The sequence below is a fragment of the Sminthopsis crassicaudata genome, chromosome 5 (genome assembly GCF_048593235.1).
Source record: "Sminthopsis crassicaudata isolate SCR6 chromosome 5, ASM4859323v1, whole genome shotgun sequence".
Lineage (NCBI taxonomy): Eukaryota > Metazoa > Chordata > Mammalia > Dasyuromorphia > Dasyuridae > Sminthopsis > Sminthopsis crassicaudata.
The window spans coordinates 171,968,531-171,992,403 of NC_133621.1; the positions used below are offsets into that span (position 1 = coordinate 171,968,531).

General features: G+C 34.4%; 1 protein-coding gene across 2 annotated transcripts in view; it reads left to right on the forward strand.

Annotated features, from left to right (window-relative positions):
- TM7SF3 (transmembrane 7 superfamily member 3) overlaps positions 1-23,873 on the forward strand; it is a 36,228-nt gene that overhangs the window by 1,241 nt on the left and 11,114 nt on the right. Inside the window, exons 1-6 of one of the 2 annotated variants that reach the window (XM_074268780.1) lie at positions 116-225; positions 10,877-11,031; positions 11,835-11,985; positions 12,498-12,618; positions 18,375-18,546; positions 20,165-20,342. In XM_074268780.1, the coding sequence (XP_074124881.1) occupies positions 159-225; positions 10,877-11,031; positions 11,835-11,985; positions 12,498-12,618; positions 18,375-18,546; positions 20,165-20,342 (844 nt within the window). In that variant the 5' untranslated portion in view covers positions 116-158. Of the gene's footprint in view, positions 1-115; positions 226-10,876; positions 11,032-11,834; positions 11,986-12,497; positions 12,619-18,374; positions 18,547-20,164; positions 20,343-23,873 lie in introns of those variants that run through there. The other variant, XM_074268779.1, reaches the window with a different exon arrangement.

The following is a 23,873-nucleotide window of genomic DNA, read 5'->3' on the forward strand; positions in this document are numbered from 1 at the left end:
AAAATCAGCTTGTTCAAGGCTGTCCAACGATGTTGGTTGAGCTAGAACTAGGGACTTGTGGCTCCTCCCCCTGTGTTCTGTTTTATCAGGATCAAAATATTCCTGCTCTCCAGTAGCTGATAGTCTACTAGGGGAAGACAGATAAAAGAAGGCTGCACATGGTGCTGGGAGTAGGAAATACAGGTCTAGGAGTGTGGTCTGTCCGAGAGGTGCCCCTGCAGCCAGGTGAGAAATGAGATACTGGAGTTGGAGCGTGGAGTTCCTGGCCATGTTCAGTGGGGAATCAAGGCTGACGAGGTCTTAGAAGAGTTTGGCCCAATAAAGAGCATTCTGGGAAGTAGTTTGGTAATTATTCCTTCTATTAATCTTATTTTCTTTCTCTTGTATGATGATTCACCTCGTGCTTTGATATAGATGCAATGAAATATACCTGTTGTAAGGATCTATGTTTGCCTTCTTTTGTCTGTTTCTAGTTAGACTTTTATATCTCTAGATTTCGAATCTCCAAGCTTTCAGTTCTCACACTGTACATTTATATCTTGTATTGAGAATATTTCTGTTGAGGTTTTTATTTTGCATAAATATATGTCCTTATTTCTCAGAGTGATAGTATGAAAATTGAAATGAGTGCAGCAGCCTCATACAATGGAAAGAACAGTGGGTTTGGAATCAAAGGATCTAACTTCAGCTCTTGGTAAAATCACTTGTCAGCTCTGTGACCTCATTGAACAGGTCAAAGGCTCTCTTTGAGAGTTTTCTCATGTGTAAAATGAAGGAGTTGGGATAATTAGTCTCCAAGCTTTAAATCCAGTTCCAAATCTAAGATCCTTTGATGCTGTAAGTAGAGAGATAAGACATATAGATTCTAACCCATAAACATGCTTTTTCATTCTGTGTAACTCTTGTCCACATGGTGCAATAAAAGTATTCATAAAGGGTCTGTCTAATGTGACTTATGGCAGGACATTGGTGGGAGTTCCACAGGATAAGGGGTTGCAGTCTGTGTATCTTCTCAGTGAGGGCTAGGCTCAGACTCTAAACTATATCTGAGCACAATTGAAAAATTGTTTCTTTTCCATGGCAGTCTAGGATCTCCTCACAACTCCTATTGGGCAATAAGCTCAGAAGCTCAGTAAAGTTTAAAGTTGCATCTTACTGCATTCTTGTGCCTTGTACATTTTAAAAATTTTACTAGACTTGTGATTTCTTTGGCACGAAGATGTCCCAGTCAGGAAATTGTCTATCAAAGTACCCTCATTCTTGCTTTGTATGTTATATTCATAAAGAATTGCCTAGGAGAATGAGTTCTTCCTATGAAGCCAGCTCTAGTTACTATCCATGCTGATCCTTGTCTTGCATGTATTACTTTTTTAAATAAATATTTCTTTCAGTGTTTTCATTTGTGCACTTCTGTTTTCCTGGTAGTTATGTCCTTTTCCCTTACCTGTAGATGTGTCCCCAAAATCTTAGTGCAATTTAAAATTAGTAAATCTTAGAACTGCAATGTTTTTTATAGACACCCTAAATATGAAAAGAGGGCAGTTTTAAGTTTTTAGTAGTTTAAGTTTGAATTAAAACTTTTGGGATACTTTGTATGTCTTATCGTCAATCATAATGTTGCTGTTATATATAATGCTCTCTCAATTCTGCTCATTTCTCTCAGCATCAGCTCATGTAAGACCAGATTTTTTTCTGAAATTCACCTGCTTATCATTTCTTATAGCATAATAGTATTCCATTACATTAATATACTACATATAATTTGTTTAGCCATTCCCCATCTGATGACCATTCCCTAAATTTATAGTTTTTTGTCATCACAAAAAGGGCTGCTATAAATATTTTTGTACTTGCTTCTACTTTCCTCCTCTTTTAGAATCTCTTTGGGATACAAAGCTAGTAGTATTGCTGGATCAAAGGGTATACACAGTTTGATTGCTGTTTGGGCATAGTTCTTAATTGTTCTTTGGAATGCATAATATGTCCCAATTTTCCCACATCTTTTCCAACATAACTTTATTATTTTCCTTTTCTGTCATGGTAGCCATTCTCACAGGTGTGAGTGAGCTGGTTCCTCAGAGTTATTTTAATTTGATTTTGCTGAGCTTTTTTTTAACTTAAATGTTCTTTGTGACAAGAGATGGCAAAGGCCCCCTGCATAGAAGATGTGTGTTTTCTACCTATCCCTCCACAATTTTGGAAAATGAAAGTGATGTAAAAACAAATATTAGTAAAAATTAAAAAGAAAAATTGTCAAAGATAGGGAAGCTTTGTTGGAGTTAAAGACTCGGGTCAGAATGTTGGCCCTCAAGACAATTATTTTTTTCTTTAAAATTTTTTTTAGTATTTTATCCTCCCAATTACATGTAAAATAATATTTTAACATTCATTCATTCATTCATACATTCATTTTGCTGAGGCAATTGGGGTTAAGTGACTTGCCCAGCTAGGAAGTGTTAAATATCTGAGACCAGATTTGAAATCAGTCCTCCTGACTTCAGGACTGCTGCTCTATCCATTGTGCCACCTAGATGCCCTTTATTAACATTTATTTAAATTTGCTTTGACTATGTAACTCTTAGTAAGTCATTTAACTCAATTGCCTCAGCAAAAACAAAACAAAACAAAACATTCCATATTCTCCCCCTTCCATTCCCTCCCACCCCAGAAATCAAGCAATTTGATATTGCATTCTGCAATACTTATTACTAAGTGATCATGGACAAGTTACTTAAACTCTTTGGACCTTAGTTTTCTTATCTGTAATTTGAGTTTTCACCAGATCCCTGATATCACACATGTACTGGACAAATGCCCACCATAATATTCTTGATCATGGCCAAATTAGATTATATTTCCTATCTGATTTTATAACAAAGCATAAACTCCTGTGTTTTTCTACATCAATGTGGCCTGAAGGGATCCTTATATGTGATTTCATAGCCCCTGTTTCTCTTTGAGTTTGACCCATCGGTCTAGATAAGAGCATCTTAAACTTTTTCCACTCTTGACTCCTTTTTACTGGAGAAATTTTTATTTGACTGCATCTTGAAACTGAGCCAAGGCAGTGCTCATGCACATATAGTGCAAAGTGCTCATGTTCAGAACTTGGAGCACCAAGGCTGCAATGAAGTCGCTGCCAGAAACTTCTCGGATTCATTACATATTTGATTTTGAGTTAATTTTTGGTTGTTGCATTCAGAAACCTTTTACTGTTGCCAAAATTTTCACAACCTCTATTTTCAGTTACCTAACACCATATGGAATCTTGACCCATGGTTTAAGAAGCTTTGGTCTAGATGACCTCAAAGTTTCTGTCTTACCTCTATAGCATGTCCCTGCCAATGAATGTTCTCTATTTTATTATGCACTTATCAGTAATTTATCTAGAATATGATATACAGTACATTCTGAAAGCAAGGACTGGAGTTCTTTAAACTGGTTAAAAAACAAGGAGATAAGCAGATTATGAACTGATTAAGATTGGGGCCAAAGGGGAAAATGAGTATCCATGTAGGGATATGATGTGCAAGAGAAGCAAGTATTATGTGGTTTTTGTTTGTTTGTTTGTTTGTTTTTTAATCTTTGATGACCTTTTATTTTTTTAATAATAGCTTTTTATTTTCAAAATACATGCGAAGATAGTTTTTCAACATTAATCCTTGTAAAGCCTTGTGTAGCAAATTTTTTCCCTTCATTTTTCCCACCCCTTCCTGTAGACAGCAAATAATCCAACATACTTTTTTCTTTTTTTCTAAAGATTTTTATTTTCAAAACGTATGCATAGATAATTTTCTTTCTTTCTTTCTTTCTTTCTTTCTTTCTTTCTTTCTTTCTTTCTTTCTTTCTTTCTTTCTTTCTTTCTTTCTTTCTTTCTTTCTTTCTTTCTTTCTTTCTTTCTTTCTTTCTTTCTTTCTTTCTTTCTTTCTTTCTTTCTTTCTTTCTTTCTTTCTTTCTTTCTTTCTTTCTTTCTTTCTTTCTTTCTTTCTTTCTTTCTTTCTTTCTTTCTTTCTTTCTTTCTTTCTTTCTTTCTTTCTTTCTTTCTTTCTTTCTTTCTTTCTTTCTTTCTTTCTTTCTTTCTTTCTTTCTTTCTTTCTTTCTTTCTTTTTCTGGCTAGGGTTAAGTGACTTGCCCAGGGTCACACAGCTAGGAAGTGTTAAGTGTCTGAGATCAAATTTGAACTCCCTTGTTCACTGCGCCACCTAGCTGCCCCTGCATAGATCATTTTCAACATTTACCCTTGTAAAACCTCGTATTCCAAATTTTTTCCCTCCTTTCCTCCCAATCCCTTTCCTAGATGGCAAGTATGTTGTAGTTCTATACATATTTCCACATATATCATGCTGCACAAGAAAAATTAGAAGAAAAAATGAGAAAAAAAAAAGCAAACAGTCAAAAACAAAAAAAGGTGAGAATATTGTAATGTGATTCCCACTCAGTTCCCACAGTCTCCTCTCTGGGTGTAGATGGCTCTTCATCACAAGATCATTGGAACTGGCCTTAATCATCTCATTTTTGAAAAGAGCCACATCTGTCATAATTGGTCATCGTATAATCTTCTTGTTGCAGTGTCCAATGATCTCCTGGTTCTGCTCACTTCACTCAGCATCAGTTCCTATAACTCTCTCCAGACCTCTCTGAAATCATCCTGTTGAACATTTCTTACAGAACAATAATATTCCATAATATTCATATACCACAATTTATTCATCCATTCTCCAATTGAGTTTCTAGTTCCTTGCTACTAAACAAAGGGCTACCACAAACATTTTTGCACAGTGTCATGTGTTTTTGTTGTTGTTGTTGTTGTTGTTGATGTTTTTTGTTTTTTAAAGCAGGAAAATTCTACTGTTCTTGGCATACAAGTATTTATTTTGTGAGAAGCCAAAGCTATACATATTATGATAAAGGTTTATAGCTTCTAGTGGACAATAGTAAGGAGAGAGATTTAATTCTTACAATTAAGGGAGAAGTAGGGCATAATTTTAAACCTCGATTAATCTGTACAATTACTTTAGTCTAGTTTTTGTATTTGAGGGGAGGGAAGAGAATAGACATTTATATAGAGAAATTTGAAACAAAATTTTTTGTTCATTTCCGTTTGAATAGCTTGTTGTGTGAAAGATAACCTTGCACCCTTCCTGTATACAGTTTTCTTGGTGGATACATGCTTGGTGGTGAAAATTAGGGCCAGGAGCAAGTGACTGTTTAGATATCTTTTATTTTTTTTTAATTACATTTTTGAGTTATATTTTAGTATATGTGTGTACAAGTCCATACTATCCCTTTTTCTCCTTCCCCCATTTTCTTCCTTCTCTCCCTCTTTCTTTCCTTCACCCTCTCCTTCCCTTCTTCCCCTCCCTTTATCCTTCCCCTCTTCCTCTGTCCTTCCCCTTCCCTCTCTCCCCCCCCTCCTTCTCTCTATCACAGTTGAGCATCACATAATCTTGCTGTTCCTGTGTACAATGTTCTCTTGGTTCTGGTCACTTCACTCAGCATCAGTTTCTGTAAGTCTTTCCTGGCTTTTTTGAAATGGCGTGCTCATCATTTCTTATACAACAATACTTTTCCATCACCTATTCCATTACATATCATAACTTACTTAGTTATTTCCCAAATGATGGGCATCCATTCAATTTGCAGTTCCTTATACTCTGGATTCCCTCCCCTCTCCCCCAAGGAATGCAATAGCTTTGCATTTGAACATCAGTTATAGTGTCAATGGGTAGAACAAAAAAGGTCATATTTGGTCCTTCTGCTAATTAAGGACTGAAGTTCTGCTTTGATAATGTTGACAAAGATAGTCTAAAAACAGCTCTTATATTGAGTTTTCAACTACTAAGTCCTTTCTGTGGGCAGCTTTCCACACAGCTTCAGAGTCAGCAAATGCCTTTGGAAAAGAAGTATATCCATAGCCGTGACCCTATTTTGGTGGATATTTTAAGGGGGACTTATTTCATCAGAGGAAGGAGAAGGAGTAGTGATTATAGATAGCATTTTAATGTTTACAAAGCCCTTCACATGTTATCTCATTTGAAATAGTAATTGGCATGGATAAACTATTGACCCATTTTCAGGAAGTTTTTCTGCCTTTCCGAGAGATTGAGATATCAGTATCAAGAGGTTTGTAAGGGAGGAGAGAACTTTTTTATCTTTATTTTTTAAAATAAATTGAACAAGAATACTGGAGTGTCTTAACTGGATTGTTGGTAGGTAAGATTGTGATTTTTTTTTTTTTTTTTTTAGGAGTTTGGGGAAAGGTGCAAAGTTTGGCCATGCAACTCCTTTCAAAAATCTCTATCAGCTCCCTAATGTCTTTTTAAACCTGGGGTTTGTGGATTGTGGAGTGCTTCAATGAAATTCTTTAAGGGGAGTCCATGAACTTGAGTGGAAAAAAAAAAGCACCAGTTTTTTTTTTTTTCACTAACCTCCAATTGAAGTTTAGTATTTTCTTTCAGTTTGCATGTAGGCATTAAACACTTTTCTAAGAAGGTTTCCCTAGACTTCACCATCCAAATTCAGTATTAATTCCAAGGACTCAATAGGTTAAAGTATAAACTTATATACAAGCTTGATATTAAAATTCCATTCTAGTTTTCTTTACTCTGTTCTCTTTTAAGCACTCTGTATTTCTGCTAAAATGGGTGTATTAGCTTTTTTTCTACTCCCATCTTTATATCTCTTGGTTTCAGAGGTACAAGTATAGGGAATTCATTTAAATTCATATTCCTAGTTTTATTTTTAACTGCCAATTTTCCTGTCTTTGAATTTAAATTCCTTGTTTTAATTAATAATCTTCATTAATAGTTTAAGATTATTTTTTATTATTGTTATTTTCCCTCAGAATTGAGATTTCATTGGTGTAATTCTCTGTGAAAAAACTACTTTTATTAATGCAGATCAGCAACTGTTTTGTAGTTTACTAACTGAATTTCCTTGGGGGCCCAGAGAGGTTGTGACTTGCCCAGGATGTCTGTCTGCCCCCCCCCCACCCACAAACACCCACCCATCACATGTATGTTTCAGAGGCTGGACTCATCCTCCTACCTCTTTTTGATTTGGAGGCCATATCCATTTTCCATCACACCATATTGTCTAGAGAATATCTAGATAACTATCAAGTTCAAGAGAATTTAAAAAAAACACACAAGAAAAATGGGGTAGATATGGAGGGAATAAGTAAATACTAAACAATGAGCTAAGTTTAGAAATATCTTAGAGTTTAATTAGGGTCTGATGGGGTAGAAAAAAGTAGATTAGTTCTCATCATTTATTTGTGGACTGGAAGAAAGAAAAATTAGCCGTGGGTGATGATTAAAAATGGAGCTTAGATGTTGAAATGAAAAGTAACCTCTTGCTGTTGAATCAGATTCCTGTGAAGACTTGCTAGAAAACTTTTTAAGAATTATTGCCGCATCATAGGCAAGATTCAGACTGTGCCTGTTCTCAGGACTCAATTTCAAGACAATTGCTGTGTAAATACTGTTTGATCTGCCTTCAGCTTTTTTCCCTACTCCTACTCCCAAAGTCATAAGACCTAATTAAGCCTTATGAAATCTTTTTCATATATGCTTTTTAAAATGTGTTCGGAGCTGTCAGTTTTAGTCACATTTTTACCTGCTCTGTGTTGATATCAGCCCTTGTGAAGTCTCTCTCCATGGATAGAAATTAATAGCAAAGTATCACTTCACAGAAACCAATTTTTTGTCTGCTTCCCAATTTTTTGTATTTCCAATTTTCTTGTAATTCCCACTTTTAATTCCAATACCAATTAAAATTAATTAAAAATATTAATTAAAATTGCTTGACAAAAGCAGCTACTCTGTTCAGAAGCTCTATACTAAATATTGGATAGAAAATTAGCACAGTCCCTATATCTCTATATCTCTATCTATCTATCTAATCTATCTATCTAATCTATCTATCTATCTATCTATCTATCTATCTATCTATCTATCTATCTATCTATCTATCTATCTATCTATCTATCTATCTTATCTATCTATCTATCTATCTATCTATCTATCTATCTATCTATCTATCTATCTATCTACCTATCTATCTATCTATGACATTTGGGAGAGTTCAGCTGTCAGTCAGATGGAAAGGTCCCATGGTCCTTAGAAGGAAGCAACAAAAGAGAGATGACAATGCTTCTGCTTCTTCCTTCTTCCTCCTCCTCCTCCTCCTTCTTCTTCTTCTTTCTTCCTCCTTCCTTCTTCTTCTTCTTCTTCTTCTTCTTCTTCTTCTTCTTCTTCTTCTTCTTCTTCTTCTTCTTCTTCTTCTTCTTCTTCTTCTTCTTCTTCTTCTTCTTCTTCTTCTTCTTCTTCTTCTTCTTCTTCTTCTTCTTCTTCTTCTTCTTCTTCTTCTTCTTCTTCGTCATTTCCACTTTTAAAACCATATCCGTTTATGATCTTGGACCACTTAATAGCAGTAGGACTTGGGTAGCAAATTTTCTGGGTCTTTCTGATGTATGACACATCATCAAAAGCACAGATAGTTTGAGGATTGTGAAATATGCTGTTACTTTTAACTTGGTTTTGCTTTATGTTGAGAGCCTTGTGGGAATTGATAACTTGCTAGAGTAATTTCCAGGAAAAGCAAAGCAAGACAAGTCAAGAATTATAGGTAAACAAAAGTAAAATTCATTGAGTGACTTTTCTTACCCATATATCTTCATTCCTTCCCAGATTGGGCTGTAGCTTCCCAAAAGTGTAGTCGTTGTGTGGGAAGCCTTTTGGCTGGCTCTTGTTATTCAAGGCAAATGAGGCTCCCCTGCCGCTTTTTTGGTTCACCTTCAGGAAATCAGTAAATAGAAGGAAGTGGCCTATAGATTTCAACTGCCAGACTGAAATGTTTCCTGAGAAGTTAGCTGAAGGAATTTTTTTTTTTTTCTTAAAGACCTTTTATCTATTCAACTCTTTATCTTGTTGACAAAACACTCTGCCATGGTTTTAGTTTAACCATTTGAGAACAAAATCACACTTAAATGACTAGGCATCTCTTGAAATGAGTCCTCTCAGCACATATGTACAAGTCAGTCTGAATCTGAAGAGAATCCATTCTGCTTCCTAGGAACTGGCAATATTTTCAATTTATGCTTACTATTTTTTATTTGGCTTTTTCATTCTTATTGACCATTCCATATTCTGTGAACTCTGCCTACCATAAGCATAGTTTTGATTTAAAATTAAAGAAAAAAAAAAAACTTTTTCCTGATTCTAAAAAGGTACAATGGGTACCTGTCATATGACATTGTTTCCCATCTTTATGTCTTGGCAAGGCTGGAATGCACTCTTTTGTCACCCCTTTGTGTAAGAAGTCATAGTTTCCCACAAAATTTGGCTCAAAAGCCATCCCCTTTTATATTAAGCATATGGTAATTTTCACCTACCTCATCTGGATGGATTAAAAACTCAGCTTGCCATTCATGGCATTCTGCCAGCTGGCTACAACCTGCCTTTCAGCTGAATTTCATATTATTATGTCTCTCCTGACTAGAGATGGTACTACAGGTTGTTCACCCTTCACCATAGCAGTCTCACTGAAGGTCTGTGGTCCAGTAGTTCCTTTGTAATTTTCTCACCACTTTCTCCGCCCTTTCTAGTATATTCATGCTCTGGCTTTCCATGCAGAGAAATTGGGCCAGTTTTTCTCATCCTACTGAAACTGGTGAAGGGCTCACAGGGACCCAGAACACAGCCCAATCCCATCATCTTCTAGTCTCACATACATTCACAACATGTTCCTGATTACTTACTGGGGCCAATGACTCCAGCCTTAATTCTTACTAAATCACTAACCCTTGATTTACCCAATCTACCTCATTTGAATATTTTTCCTCTCTTCCCTTATGCTCCCAACTCTCTATGTATCCTTTGTAGTTTTGACTATGTCTATCACCTTATTACTTAATTACTTTAGGTGTTAGGGAACAGGAAAGAAGTGAAACAAAAAGGATCCCTGGGGTGTATCTTGGACCTGTTTTCTAAGGGGTCAGAATATGGTTTCAGAAGAAACCCAAAAAGAAAGAAAAGAGATACCCTCTTTTCTTTCAACCTTCCTTCCTTGTAACTTGGTTGTTTTTTTTTAAATATATTTTCAGTTATAACTATTCATTATATTCCTAATATAAAACTATTTTTACTTATTTTGTGAAATTTGAATTTGTAGTAATAATATAACTTTTCATCCTTGTAGATTTCAGAAAATAATCTTTGAGGAAATTGAAATGGGCATAGTATTTTGAAATGTGTATTTTATAGCTATAAAATGATTTAGGATTCAAAAATGTTGTATATAATTGTGCTTTAGAGAGTTTAAGGCATACAAAAGTCAGGAAAAGAGTTTTCCTTTTTACTTGTTACTTTAAAAAAACAAACTTTTTTCCCTCAAATATTTTTTCTTTTCTTTTTTTTTCTTTTTCTTCTTAATGTTCATTTTTCTTGGGGGTAGAGGACAAGAAATGAATTTTTGAAAACTACTATTTAATGAATAGAGAGATTGAAATTTTCACTGCATAAATATGATATATTCTGTGTTTTGTCCAGTAAAGGGAGGAAGAGGAGAAGGAGAGAGAGGTCATAGTAGGAAAAAGGGGATTAGAAACTGAAGTGAAGAAGACAAGCAGGTTCTACAAAGGCCAAAATTATTTGTGGTAGATATGCTTTTTTGAGCAGGTTGCAGGGTTCAGTGACTTTGAAACAGAGGGATAATGTTAAAGAGTTATCTAGAGGTAGAAGACTTGGCTTCCAAGGTGAATATATGTATAGGTAGTGATATGGTGAATATAATATAGATAATGATATGCCGATGACCATGCTTTTGTTGTTAGAAGTACAAACACAATAATTTTTAAAAAATCTTCTCATTTCAGGTCTTCTTGAATTTTCTTTGGGGAAATTTAGACATTTTGTGCTCAACAAGCCCTTTCCAGAAGAAGCTGTATTGCGTCATATCTCAAGCAATGTCACATTTATCATCTTCCAAGTACATTCTCAGTACAAGAACATAACAGTCTCTTTCTATAAGGTCTGGATATGAGTAAATTCCCCCAGTTTCAATTAATTTCTGTCTTAAGATCTGTTAGAAAACATGTTGTGTATGCTAATAGAATGAAATCTTTCTTCTAAATGATGGGTTCTTTTAAAATTTTGGATTATTATTTTTTTAATTTTTATTTTTTTTGCTTAGGAAATTGAGGTTAAGTGACTTGCCCAGGGTTACACAGCTAAGAAGTATTAAGTATCTGGAATCAGATTTGAATTCAGGTCCTCCTGACTTCAGGGTGTGTACTCTATCCACTGTGCCATCTAGCTGCCCCTGGATTATTATTTTTAAAATCAAGATTGAGCCATAGTGAATAATGTAATTAAATTCAATTATTTATTAAATAATCAATTGAATTATCCTTAAGAGTAGTGACTTGTTTGCCTGTTTCTGTATCACTAGTGCTTAGCACAACATCTGGTGTATAGTAGATACTTAATGATTGATTAATTGATTGATATTCATGGAAGCAGGTTCTGCCTTGGAAAATGTTTGTTAAGGAAATGTGTTATTTAAAAAATGGTTGTCTTTCATAATTCAGTTTTCTTTTTGACCTGGCCCTTGCCTCATACATCTGATAGTGGCCTTTGTTGAGACCTATTTCATAAGGTCTTCATTTGTTATCTAACCACTAATTTGTTGAAAATTGCCATGGTTGTGTCAGCATTGTGGGGAATGTCCAATAAGAGTGGATCATATTTGTGGTCACCTTTGCCTAATTCAGTACGCCTGGGGTTGTGCTGCCGCTGCTGTATGGTGATTATTTTTTCCCCTTTCATTTCCAGAATCCTCCTCCAGGTGCTTCAGGGACAGGTGTGGACAAGGGCCTAGTTTCCATTCTTAGACCAGAACAGAGTATTTGTACTTGGTACTTGGAGTCTTCGGATGCTGATAATGTCTGGAGTGTGGCTGTTCCACTTTCTTATTCAGAAAAAGGTAACTCTTGATTTGAGCCACAGTCTCCTCCAGCAAGTCTAAGTTAGTGCCTTTAACCTGAAGGTTAGTTCACTTGTCTACAATTTCCTGTGGGTTGTATTCATTGAAGAGAGAAGATCTATTACTTATTAGCCTTATTAGATTTAATGAATGATCCCCACTTTTAACCCAGGTTTTAACTAACCTGGTTGGTGAGAAGTCAACTCTTCATTTTTGTTCTTGTCTTGGAAATTGTAAATTAAGGAATATGCCTTTGTCCCTTGTCCATCTTAGAAATCTTTTTTTTCCTACTTTGAAATGAGTTTCTTAATCTTCCCTCTTTTCCCCCATGCCCTTTCCCTTTTATAAGTTTTTCTCAGTGGCTAGTACAGCTTATAACTGAGATCTGAAGGATTTTGCCCTTCAGAGAGGGAACTGTTGGGCTGTAAAAAGTTGTAAGCTTTGCTTGTCTGTACTTGGACATGGTTGGAAGATTTGATCTCTAATAACTTAATTGTTTATTTTACTTCCAGATCCTGTCCCTGGAGGCTGTAATCTGGAGTTTGATTTTGATGTGGATCCTAACATTTACTTGGAGTATAATCTATATGAAACTGTTATCAAATTTGCCCCAGCAAATCTAGGATATCCCAGGTATGTGTAACTTTCTAAGTGGCTTTTAGATTAAAATGGCTACATTGTAAAGCTAGTGGGTAAAGTACAGAACTTAGAGTCAGGAAGATCTGAGTGTGAATTCTTCCTCAGATACTTAGCTTTGTGACCTGGGAATCACAATCTCTGTGCCTCAGTTTCCTGATATGTAAAATGGAAGTGATAATACCAACTTCATCACAGAATTGTTTGTTGTTGCTGTTGAGTTATTTTTTCAGTTGTGTCTGACTCTTTGTGCTCCATTTGGAGTTTTCTTGGCAAAAATACTGGAGTGGTTTGCCATTTCCTTCTATAGCTCATTTTACAGTTGAAGAAACCAAGAAAAACTTGGTTAAATGATCTGGCCTCAGATTATTGCAAGATTAAATATGTAAAATACATTGCAAACCTTTTAAAGTGCTCTAAATGAGAACTATTATTATTATCATAGTTAAGGCATTAAAAAAGGGGTATGCTCAAGCTCTGTTTGAATTTTATACATTTTGCCAAAATGTTTGTGGCAGCCCTTTTCATAGTGGCTAGAAGCTGGAAGATGAATGGATGTCCATCAATTGGAGAATGGTTGGGTAAACTATGGTATATGAATGTTATGGAATATTATTGTTCTATAAGAAATGACCAACAGGAGAAATACAGAGAGGCTTGGAGAGACTTACATGAACTGATGCTGAGTGAAACGAGCAGAACCAGAAGATCATTATACACTTCAACAATGATACTGTACGAGGATGTATGCTGATGGAAGTGGATTTCTTCAACATAGAGAAGAGCTAATCCAATTCCAATAGATTAATGATGGACAGAACCAGCTACATCCAGAAAAGGAACACTGGGAAATGAATGTAAACTGTTATTTTTACCTTCTGAATCCAATTCTTCCTGTGCAACAAAAAATTCGGTTCTACACACACATATATTGTATCTAGAATATACTGTAATATATCTAACATATATAAGACTGCTTGCCATCTGGGGGAGGGGGTTGGGGGAGGAAGGGAAAAAATCTGAATAGAAGTAAGTGCAAGGGATAATGTTGTAAAAAATTACCCATGCATATGTACTGTCAAAAAAATGTTATAATTATAAAATAAAATAAAAATTAAAAAAAAAGAATTTTATACATTTAGTTAACAAGCATTTATTACCTCAATTAATATATAATATAATTATGTTTGTATACATAATAAAATAAAATAATTCATATATTTCAGAGACTGCTAATTGCTGGAATTCTAAACACAAAATATACTGGACAGTTAGGTGGCATAGTGAAGGCAGGAAATCCTGATTTCAAATGTGGACTCAGACACGAGTCATTTAACACTATTTGCCTCAATTTCCCCATCTGTAAAATGAGCTGGAGAAGGAAATAGCAAACCACCTCAGTGTCTTTGCCAAGAAAACCCCAAATGGGGTCATAAAGAGATGTAACTGAAATGACTAAACAAAAAAGAACAAAAAAACCTTATGAAACATCACTTGTTGACAAGAAGCTTATATTCTATTGGAGGAGACAATATATATATATATTCAGATATGCAAAGTAGTTGGGGTGATAGTAGGAGTAGTTGTAACAATAACTCATATCGTACCCACTATGTGCCAGACACAGTTCTAAGTACTTTACAAATATGATCTCATTTGAAATAGTTTTGGAAAATAGGGTACTAGTATATGGGGATTAGGAAAAAATAGTAAGTAGTGAGTCTTAAATCTCAATCTTAAGAGATTCTAAGAACCATGGTGAAAAAGGGAGTGCCTTCTGGGGAATAAGGTAAATAGGTTAGGTTGTTGTCCTTTGTTCTCAGAGAGGACCCTAGTGACATCACTATGTTAGAGTTGAGTTACATTGTGTGACTGATCAGACCAATATGAGTTCTCAGTGCTCTGCCACCGGCCAGATAATCCCTATGAACATTTGGGGTGGCTTCTCCAGTTTTGTGCATCAGAACAAAGTCACAGAGATGGGAAGTGGAATTGTCAGGGTCACAAGGCTTAGTGGGCTGAACTATAGAGTGTGAAAGGGAATAATATATACGATTAGAAAGGCAGTTTGGGCCAGATTATGGCAATTCTTTTAGAGAATTTGTTTTTAAAAATATCTTAATAACTGAATTTTAATGTAACTGATTTGCCTTGTATTCAAATATTTTATTTCATTTATTTAAAACCTTTTTTTTTTTTCCTGAGAAATTTAAGCTTTACTAGAATACCATTGGGTTTATGGCAACAAAAATGGTTAAAAAATAATACCTCCAGTTTGTAGAGAAGCACTGAAACTCATCTCTTAAGGGTGATCTCTCCTCTCCCTCTCTCCCTTTCTCCCTTTCTCCTCTCCCTCTTATCCCCCTCTCCCCCCAGGTAATTGGAGTTAAGTGACTTGCCCAGGATCACACAACTACTGTGTTAAGTACCTGAGACCTGATCTGAACTCAAGCTTTCCTGACTTCTGGGCTGGTACTCTATCCACTGCACCACCCACCTGCCCCTTATTAACCCATATACCTGGGGGCAGCTAGGTGGCGCAGTGGATAGAGCACCAGCCCTGAATTCAGGAGAACCCAAGTTCAAATCTGGTCTCAGACACTTAACACTTCCTAGCTGTGTGACCCTGGGCAAGTCACTTAACTCCAGCCTCAGGGGAAAAAAAACACAACCCCCCCCCAAAAAAAAAAACCCAAAACAACCCACATATGCCTGTGTGGAGGATAGATTGAAGTTAGCAGAACCTTGAATAAGGGAGACCAATTAGAAGAGTGCTGCAGTAGTTCAGACAAGAGGTGTCTTCCTATATTTTTTTGAATTCTAAATATTTTTCATTTTTATGGTACAATAATTCCTTTTGTTATTATATATAATTTATTCATCCCCTATTTTTGGACAAGAAGTTTATTTTCAGCTTAGTGTTATTTTTCCATAGTAAACATTAACAGGAACCAAGTTTCATTTAAATCTCATGAATGAGTAACCAAATTTGAAGCTGCTTGACTAGAGTATGAAGAAAATTACTTATTTTTTAAAAAAATTGTTTTTGTTTGTATTCCAGGCAGACATAAAAATATACTTTCCCCTAAATAGTTAAGTAGGCAGGTAGATGACATAGTGGATAGAATGCTGGGCCTGGAGTCAGGAAGACTCATCTTCTTGTGTACAAATTTGAGCTCAGGCAGTAGATGTGTGACTCTGGGCAAGTCACTTAATGCTGCTTACCTCAGTTTCCTTATCTGTACAAATGAGTCAGAAGGAAATGGCAAACCACTCTCGTATGTTTCCTAAGAAAACCCCAAATGGGGTTCCTGAGAGTCAGATACAAATGAAACAACTGAATAACAACTAAAAACAGCTAAATAAAACAACATGTAAGTGATTCCCTGCTGGTGCATTTATTACCTGCTATGTATCAGATACTGTGTTTAATGGTGATGATACCAAGATAAAATGTAGTTATATTCTTGAAATTTACTTGTATTTTAAAAAATTCTTAGCATTCATTATTCTTTAATGATTCAATAATTCTTTCCATTCATTATATACCATAATATGTTCAACCATTCCCAGTTGTTGAGCTCATTGTTCTCGACTTTTTGTTGATAGGATATAGTGATATTATGAATATTTGTGTACAGGTAGGGTTTTCCTTATTGTTAGTCAGTTTATGATATTAGCCTAGTTATTCCTGCGGCACTTGGTGGCTGGGCCTGGAGTCAGGAAAGCTTGAATTTAAATGCTGCTTCGGTTAATGACTAGCTGAGTGACTCTGGCCAAGTCCACTAGAGAAGGAGATGACAAAGCACTTTAATATTTTTGCCAAGCAACCCCCATGTACAGTGTTAGTGTGATATGAACCATGGGTTCATGAAGAGTAGGATTTTACTCCTCAGCAGAAACAACCCTTGTGTCTGGTAAATGCCCCCAAACAAAACTAGATCTACCAGAAGACCTTCCAGTGTACTTAGTAAGATCAACAAGAGAAATGAAGGAGGATCTGGCTTATATAAATAATTGTTTTTCAAAAACCACTGGACGAAAGGTGGAAAGATACTGACATGACATGGCTTATCTAAGTAGATTCTTTAAGGAATTGAATGGCCTAGATGGAGACACAAATGCAGAGGTAAACGAATAAACAGTATAAGAAGAGAAAGAAATTAAAGGATCAAGAATTAGGAATGAAGAGACATTTTCACTTATGATAGCATCATTGTATATTGGTGAATCAACACAAATTAAGAAAATAGAACTTTAGCCAAGTAACAGGATAGAAATATCCACAGAAATAACCAGTATTTTTATCCAGCAAGTCCCAAAATTCTCAATGTAGTTTTAAACTTGAATAGCTTATTTATATAAGCTTCTATAAGCTATTTATAATAGGTTATATAAATAAGTTCTAATAGTTCTTCTCAACAGCAAAATAGGTAGAAAGGTAAATTTTCTTTAAAATAATAAAATATATTAAGTATCTGACTATTCACCTTAGCAAAACATTATAAAGGGCTCAAATATAATTACCAAAGTTTTTATAAAAATAAAAGGAAGATTTTTCACATATAGGAGGAGTATTTAGTATTCCTTACTCTGATGTTTATATTATATTATATATATATATATATTTGTTACATACTATATATAATATATGTTATGTATATTTTATATATTACATGTATATAATATAAAACAATACTATTATAAAACTCTTTGAAAAGCATTGTAACAATGAAAGAAGTTTTTATAGAGGAGTATTTAGTATTCCTTACTCTAATGCTTATATTACATATCTAATATATAATATAAAACATATATTAATATTATAAGTATATATATATTGCATGTGTATAATGTAATACAATAATATTATAAAACTCTTTGAAAAGCATTATAACAATGAAAATAGCAAGAAAATAATTTAGAAATAATAAAATTCTACTGAGGGAACGATAAGTCAAGAATATAAAGAAAAGCTGGCCAAAAAAATGTACTTAAGAAGTAATGGTGTTGGAGCAGCTAGCTGGCGCAGTAGATAGAATACCAGCCCTGAAGTTAGGAGGACCTGAGTTCAAATTTGACCTCTGACACTTTCTGCCTGTGTGACTCTGGGCAAGTCACTTAACCCCAATTGCCTCAGCAAAACAAAAAAAAAGAAAAGAAAAGAAAGAAAAAAAAATTCTGTTACTAGCATTCAAATTCTATTATGAAATAGTAATTATCTAAAATTTATTAATTTTTTAATGTATGTAAGTTGAATAGATAAAAATAATTAAAAAGCAAACTTGGACAATAATTCACTGCTGGTAAAGCTGTTCATTGTCTGACCATTTTGAAAAGTCATGGGATGATACATGAAAAAATAACAAAATATTTCATTCCTTTATGCAGTGATTTAACTTCAAGGTTAATACTTCAAAGGAGGTTATTGATAGGAAAAAAAAAAAAAGTCCTACATGTTCAAAAACTTTTCTGGTTTTCATTTATCTCTGCTTTCTTTGCTACCTTGCACATAGTAGATATTTAATAAATGTTTGTTGGGTGGAATTAAATAGATCATTAAGTAGAGAAATGGAATTTACTACTTCTCAATGTGAAAAGTGGGGCTGTGGATTTTCTGTAATTTAAAGCTTTTTCTTTTGTTTGTAAAGCTGTTTTTTATAAAGTGTTAATTTTCTGTTTTTGTTTGTATTTGAGACTTAAGTTGCAAGGGAAGTGTGTTTTTGCTTCTACATAATTGTATTTTATTTCAGGGGCACAGATCCTTCACCTTGTGATCTGGGGACTGGCCTGGACTCCAGGTGGAGGCTGCAGTATGATGTTTATCAGTATTTTTTGCCTGAGAATAACCTTACTGAAGAGGTACTACTAAGACACATGCAGAAGATGTCTATGGTGTCTCAGATAGAAGCTAGTGGTTTCAAAGTAAGTGCTAAATTTGATATAATGTGCCCCAAAAGTCACTAATTCAAGCATTCCTTTTGATCCATTAATTTTTCTCCTAGACCCTTGATAAAGAGATCAAACAAAAAAGAAAAGAAACCAAATATAGAAACATATTAATAACAGAAGACAAAACTTAAGGGGGTTTCAGCAATTGGGGAATGATTGAATGGATTTTGATATATGAATATAATGGATTGTAAGTGAGCTGCAAAAACTGATGAAAGGGATGCTTTTATGAACTTATATGAACTGATGCAAAGTGAAGTGATCAGAACCCAGAAAAAGGCTTACACCCTTTGCTGAAAACAAGTATAGAAAGGAATGCTTGACCGAATTTCTCTTTGTAATCTGGTGCCCACTGCTATGAGGGATACAAAATAAATAAAAAATAGAAGAGAAAAAGCAACTTCTCAGGTGCTGTCGTGATAAGTTTAGCTCTTTTAGGGTCATAAATTCATTCTATTTGGTTTCTAATCTTATGAAACTTCCACAAAAGGCTTGCTCTCATATTTTGTTGTGCCATTGAGGTCACAGTGGGTTCCAGAAGGCCTTATTAGCAGAGGAAGGGCTTGAAGATGTGCCCAGCAAAAGACTATTGGTCTCTAGACTGAAGTCCTACCTAATTAATCTCAGAGAAGATCATTACAGATTGCCTGCAAAGCTCCAACTCCATGAAATATGGAACTATCACTTTGGAAGTCCTTACTAATGCCATCCTAGGATGGATTTCGTATTGTGAATTGGATTGTTTGAAAACAGAGGTAATCTGATGGAGTCATACAATACAGAGAAGATAAACATGGGAATTATTTTTCTATATAATAATCATTCTACACAAAACCTTTGCTTGAGTTTGAGGAATATAGTATGCTCAAAATAAATCAAGCATCATAAATGTGAAACTTTTATTTCTGCTTGCTCAAGGAATAAGGAACGGATAAGTTTTATTGAACTGCTGATACTTTTATTGATAAAATTCTAATCCTCAGAATGATTATATTCTTGCAATAGGCACAGTGCCTGCACATAGTAGGCACTTAATAAATGTACATCAATGGACTGATTGACTAATTGATGTGATTGTTCTTGTTTCCTGCTTAGTGTCTAAGTCAGAGTGACTTTAGAATTTTAAAATTGCTTAAAAGGCAAATGATTAAGCTTTAGAATAGTTAAACATTTAGATTTGTATATATGTGTATACAAATATGTATATATACAAACATATATGTATATATGTAAGTAAGTCTACCCTAGAGATTTTTGTGTATTTCTTTAAAAAGTTGGTTGTGTATGTGATTTGTGATTGGCATTTCAAAATAGAGTTTAGAAAGAGTGCATTGCACATTGTTGCGCAATGTTGAACTGTGTTATTTAGTGGTGAACAGTGTTGTTTAGCTCCAATGACAAAGGAAAATGGAAACTTGGAGGTGAGGAGGTAAATTACCCAAATGAAAGCCTATGTGAGCTAAAAGTGTTTGGGCCCTGCTTTGTAGAAAATGAGTTCAAGGAATTGTTGAAATCTTATTACTTCAGTGTATGTTGTGTGGAGTTTTTAATTTTGGGCACAAAATAATCAAGCTGTCATTTTTTGTTTCAGGTTGCCACCCTAAAATCTAGTGATAAGACCATTGTTTACTTCTCATCTATCCCAGGACAAGGTGTAATTTATAATGTTATTGTAAGGGACCCAGTTTTAAATACATCAGCTGCTTATGTTCCTGCTCACACGTATGCCTGTCATTTCACTACGATCCTAGATAATTGTTCTTCTATTGGTAAGTGTATTAATCCATTCTTTTAATCAAAAAAGAAATCCTTTAATTCCAAAGATTGGTCTTAGAAAATAAGAAATTTTGATATGGTCCAACTGTCATTTTACATTTTTAGCCCCAGTGTTCTAAAATTTTGTGATCTTCATTTTTGTTGTCTGTGTTGGTCCTGCCCCTGGTGTTTTTTTTTTTACCCATTACTATGCTTTAAACCTTCAACCCTTTCCTTTGATTGTATCCAATAAGAACTGCCTCCTTCCTTCCCTTACTTCCCCCAGTATTCTCCATAATTTTTATTTTGACTACATATAATTTCTCTAACTTATTTTTTGCTAGCATGCCCTAGAAAATATCAGAATTTTAGAGAAAAGAGAAATTTCTCTTTCAGAAAAACTCCAGAAATTTTTTTTTAAATAATTTTTTCCAAATTTATGTTCATTTATTTATAAATTATATACATAGGTATACATGGTTCTGAATAATTTCAATATTTGGTTTGGTAGTATCAGCTAAAAAAGATAATTAAATAAGATGTAACTGTAAATGAAAGAGGTGCATTATTGATGGCACTTGCTAAATCATTATTTTCATTTAAAAAAAAATCAAATTTATATTTTTTTAGTAAAAATTTGCTTTTTATTCTTCTTGTACCTCCCAAAAGAAAGAAAACAAAACCCTTGTAACAAATGAATATATATATGTACGTACACACACACACACACACACACACACACACACACACACACACACACACACACACACACACATAAGGTCAAGCAATGCAAATTCTAGAATTTTCCATGTTGAAAAAGAAAAAGAATTTTCATTCTTCACCCTGAGTCTATTTTTTTTTTTTTTTTGTCCTGACTGTTCTGGAATCATTCCCTTGATCAGAATTCTTAAGTCTTTCAGGGTTTTGCGTCTTTATAGTGTTATTGTTGTGGTGTGCATTTTCTGCCTGGTTCTGCTTCTCTTTTTGCTCTGTTTCAGTTTGTATAAATCTTTTACGATGCCTCTGAAATCACACCCTTCATCACTTTTTACAGAACAATGGTATTCCATTGCATTGTGTATTCTATAGCTTGTCTATTTAATGTTTCCCTTATGTCCCAGTTTCTACCTTTTTTTTTTTTTAATTACAGCAAATGAGTTTCTATCAGTTTTTCTGTATATGTATAATTTTCTTTTTTCTTTGATTTCTTTTGGTATACAAACCTATTATTGGTAATACTGGATCAAAGGGTACACAGAATTTTATAAAATTTGGGGCATAGTTCCAGATTGTTCTCCAGAATGGCAGGACCAATTCTCAGCTTCACCAATATTGTGTGATTGTTCTTGTTTCCCAGTAATCTTTCCCTTCTTTTCCTATCAGTGAACCACCCCCTTGTAACAAAAAATAAAAAAAGAAAGAGAAATTAAATAAAACCAAGCAATACATAAAGAGTCTGACAGTATGTGCAAGAAGGAAGAGATGTCTGATGTTTTTGCTCAGGTTAGAGCAGAACCCTTTTCAATTTTAAGGTCTTGAGTTTCCTTGATAAAATTAATTAATCAATATTTGAAATTTTCAGAGTACTTTATCAATATCAGATCATATTTATAGTAAATAGGTAAAAATGTATCTTTGATAAAAATGTTGAAATAAAGAATGAAAACCAGCAGCAGAGGAAGGAGATATCTCATAGAAATATGGAACTTGAGAGAATCTTTTCATATTTTCTTGATGTGTAGTCTTGGGAAACTCCCCTATATCCTTTGAGTGACTTTCCTCATCTGGTAAATCAGGAGATTGTCCTTAAAGGCCTATAGCTCTGAAGCATGAATCAAGGTCCTGCAACAAATAAAAAACTTCTATACCCTCAATCTGGACTTATTGGTAAGTGTGATTGCTGAGCAGGTTACCTCGTAATTTCCATTACCCTATAATATAGAATTCCCTATAAATAGGAAAGATTCTAAATAGGTTGGTGATAATTCCTATCAAATAGACTTCTGGAATTAAAAAAAAAAGTATTTTGGTTTTGATTTCTGAAAGTGTGAAGAATTTTAATGTGACACTCAAGGAATATAGGTGACCTTGTTTTAAAAATATATCAAGAGATCATTCTCTTTTCACTTTTCTTTGGAGAGCCACAGACACATCAATGGCAAATTTAGGGAGCAGTTTTATCTCTGGGAAGTTGAGTTAGATTGTAAATTTGAGACTAAGAATCATGGAATCAGGTTTTCATTAACACCAGAAAACATTTAATTATCATACTTCATTAATTATGCTAAGACATAAGAAAAAAAGAACTTTCTTCATTGAAACTTATGCAATTAACAAAATGGGTTTTAATTTTTAGCATTGTGACTGCCAGTGTATTAATAGATACTTTCAAGATTTATGCTTTGAAGCAATGATTTCATAAAGTCCAAAAATATAATTAAATGCTTATTTTGTAAGCCTGTAAAATGGCAATAAAAGCTATCATACTTTAATAAGAATCCATGTAAAATTCTTTGCTTATGAAGTTGATTAAAAAAAAAAACCTCTTGTATAGGTCTGACTACAGTTTATCTAACAAAGAGTTAAAGTTATAGTGAATTGTAAATTCTATATGACAGTGTAAGATGGGGCCCAAAACTCTAATACAAACTTAGGCTGCATTTAAAGACACAATAATTGCATTGTTGTTCTTCCTGATCAGACTTCATCTGTAGTATTGTGTTCAGTTCTAACTATTATATTTTAGAAAGGACAAGCTGGAAAGTAGAATTTAGAAAGTGGAATTTAAAAATGGACAAGCTGGAAAGTAGAAAGGACCCTTCTGATTTGGTGCTACCCTGTTGTGCTTTGCTGATCAGATGGAAATGAGAGGGGCTGCATCCGTATAAGCTAAATGCCACAATTTCCTTATTGAATATCTTTGCTGTGTTTGGGCAAATAAAACCTCATTTCATTCCAGCATTAACCTGAACCAACAGGGTGCTGGTATTAGGCTTGCTCTCACCGCTATCACAAGGATAAAAGGGATTAAGCTTGTTATGCTTTGACCCAGTGGGCAGAATTAGGAACAGTGGAGAGACAGGAAGAGATAGAGGTTTGAAAAACTTTGTGACAATTAGAGCCCTCTGCAAGTGCAATGTCCTGCTAGGATGTGGTGGAAGTTTTGGGAATGCTCTAAACTGTATAAGGAATTCTTGTTCATATGTTGAGTAGGACCTGCCCTCCAAAGTATGTTCCAGCTCTGGGATCTTGTGCTAAAAGTGGATACAACAGCTATTTAATATGTGACCTTTTGTTATATTAAGAATCAGATTTTAAGGAGACCTCAAAGCATCAGTTGGTATAAAGCATTAAAAAAAAATCCCTGTAAGAAAGAAAATGAAAATAGGGTAAGGTTTTTTTTGTTTTGTTTTGTTTTATTTTTTAATTGAAAAACAACATTTGTGTATCAGTTGATATTCTTGGCCCTTCTAGTTGTTAATGAAGTCTGGGTAGCAATTTAATTGATCACCAAATATGACTCTTATTTTATTTTAATTATTTCT